The sequence below is a fragment of the Mus caroli genome, chromosome 6, assembly GCF_900094665.2.
Source record: "Mus caroli chromosome 6, CAROLI_EIJ_v1.1, whole genome shotgun sequence".
Classification (NCBI taxonomy): domain Eukaryota; kingdom Metazoa; phylum Chordata; class Mammalia; order Rodentia; family Muridae; genus Mus; species Mus caroli.
In genome coordinates, this window is record NC_034575.1 from 11,133,993 (window position 1) to 11,136,492 (window position 2,500).

Genomic DNA, 2,500 nt, shown 5'->3' on the forward strand with positions numbered 1-2,500 from the left:
TTTTTGGTTGAGTAAGATATCATGTATTGGAAACATCTTCAGCCCTTGTGTATAATAAATAATGAGCACACAAGTTAAGATTAGAGTAGCATCTTTAGGATGTCTTCTTTCACTGTGTTTATGTATGTCACATATACATCCCAATTAGGACTATTTATAAGAAACGTCAATCTTATAACTCTGAACCTTCAGTATATATCACAAAATAGTAACAGCACACGACCATTAATTGTGGGCATGGATATTTCTATGGAAAACTCCACAACTCTTGCATAACTCACAACCCACCCAGACATAAGATATCTCTCACTAAAAATCAGCATAGAAACACTCTTTTTAATACAAATGAAGTAGAGAATTGCCTCTCTCTCTCTCTCTCTGTTACACACAAGCGGCACACGTGCACACACACACACAGTCTTGTTTGTTTGTTTGTTTGTTTGTTTGTTTGTTTTTTGAGACAGGATTTCTCTGTATAGCCCTGGCTGTCCTGGAACTCACTTTGTAGACCAGGCTGGCCTTGAACTCAGAAATCTGCCTGTCTCTGCCTCCCAAGTGCTGCGATTAAAGACGTGTGCCACCACGCCCAGCTACACACACTAGTCTTTACAAAGCAGCTGCTGAAAGCATGGTAATAATACATCATGACTTCTACTTGTGCTCTGTAAGAGGATAGAGAAATGTTTTTCTTTAACCTGGTACATGAAGAGCCTCTTTGTGTGACACAAATAATTTTCACGAAACATTTGCCTTCTTTCTCTATGGCTTCCAGGCTTTGAGCTTTCCCACTGCAGAGGAATCTACAAGTGCCCTATAGAGGCAGTGCCTATTCAATGAGGCACATATTGCTGGGTCAACATCACTTCTCACTCTGTTTCATGTCTTGTGTTTTATAGGCACCTTAACAATGAGCATGCATTGGATGACCGAAGCACTGCCCAGTGTCGGGTGCAAATGCAGGTGGTGCAGCAGTTAGAAATCCAGGTGAGTCCCATGCTCCCTTGATGTGCACTCTTCTCAGAGTTCTGGTGTGCTAACTTGAGTACTGAGCAAGTGGTTGGATCTTCCTGGCTACATCATATTGTCTTTATAACACAATACCTGTTCAAATATGTGGAATTTAAGTTATTTTTAACTTAAATTCTAACAATTGATAACAGGGTAGATTTCTATACTTTCTATATCACTTGTACCTATGTAAACTTCAGGTCCTGTTGTATATATATTCAGATATCCTCAAAATTCCTGTCAATAGTCTCGCTATTGTAGACTCAGTAGACATAAACTCCCATAAATTACGACATCGTTGCACAGACAGTCTTTATACAAGCTAATCTGGACTTTCCTGTGCCACAGGATTGTGCATTATAACAAAGGGGCCATGCTTTATAATAATGTGAATGAACTGAAGAATAGCTTGATATCTTTGTATACTGTATTTAGAGTTTAAAACCTACAACACTTAATTTGTCTTTGGCTAACATAGTGACAAACAATGTACATATCATGTTATATATACTGCAAGAATGCTATCAAAGTTGTATTTTTCCAAAATTAAAAGTAAAACAGAGTTTTTAAAGAAACAAAATAAACAGAAATTGTAAGATCTCAGAAAGCAATGATAACATGCCAGATTTTAGTTTTCTTCTGGTTTGGCACTCCTTTAAGGCTTCCTCTCATATGGCATCTTTAAGATTTTTCTGCAAACTAACTTTTTGTTTTGTATAGTTGAACACTTAACTTGGTATTTAGTCCTCTTTACTATTCTTTCCACTGTTTCTAATCCATCATCCTGTTCCTTTTTTCCAGAAAAGGGAAAACATTTAAGTTGCAAAATAATGGAGGATATGTAATAATGTTTCATTGTCAAAGTAGCACAGGAAGCTTTGGCTACATAGATCTGTTTACCTTAGCTAAAATGTAGACTAAAGCATAAGAGGTCATCTGATGATATGTCTGTACTGTGACCAATTCTCTCTCTCTCTCTCTCTCTGTCTCTCTCTCTCTCTCTCTCTCTCTCTCTCTCATGTCTGACTGATGGAAAAGTAAGGTCCGTCAGTTGTAATGAGACCCAGTGCAAGTGTAGATGCAGACTCGGTGGCAGAGTTCAGCATTTCACACTGCCTGGTCTCTGTCACTCTATTGAATTAGATTGATGATGGCAGATTGCAGGGGGCACTAACTGGACCTCGGTGGGAATGCATGAAGTCTGTAGACAATCCTGGCAGGCACTTCGCTTTGAGAACCCTTCACCCCTTCACAGCTGTCGGCACTAGTCCATTGCTAACAGTGTCCACAGGACTTTGAAAAGACACCATGGGCCTTCTAATTTATGGTTTCGGTAACTTGTTACTGTCGGAGCAACTGTGACCTCAATTCTCTTATTGACAAAAAGATGAAGTGTTATTTGTTTTCCCTGACCTTTAACATAAGAAAAGCTACAAAAAGTTTTCTCCTTCTCTAGCTAAACTTGCATTTCCTCCCCGCTAAGTCTCTCATC

General features: G+C 38.9%; 1 protein-coding gene across 1 annotated transcript in view; it reads left to right on the forward strand.

Moving 5' to 3' along the window:
* Foxp2 (forkhead box P2) overlaps positions 1-2,500 on the forward strand; it is a 520,673-nt gene that overhangs the window by 482,677 nt on the left and 35,496 nt on the right. The window contains exon 13 of the mRNA XM_021164323.2: positions 897-984. Within this exon, the coding sequence (XP_021019982.1) occupies positions 897-984 (88 nt within the window). The remainder of the gene's footprint in view (positions 1-896; positions 985-2,500) is intronic.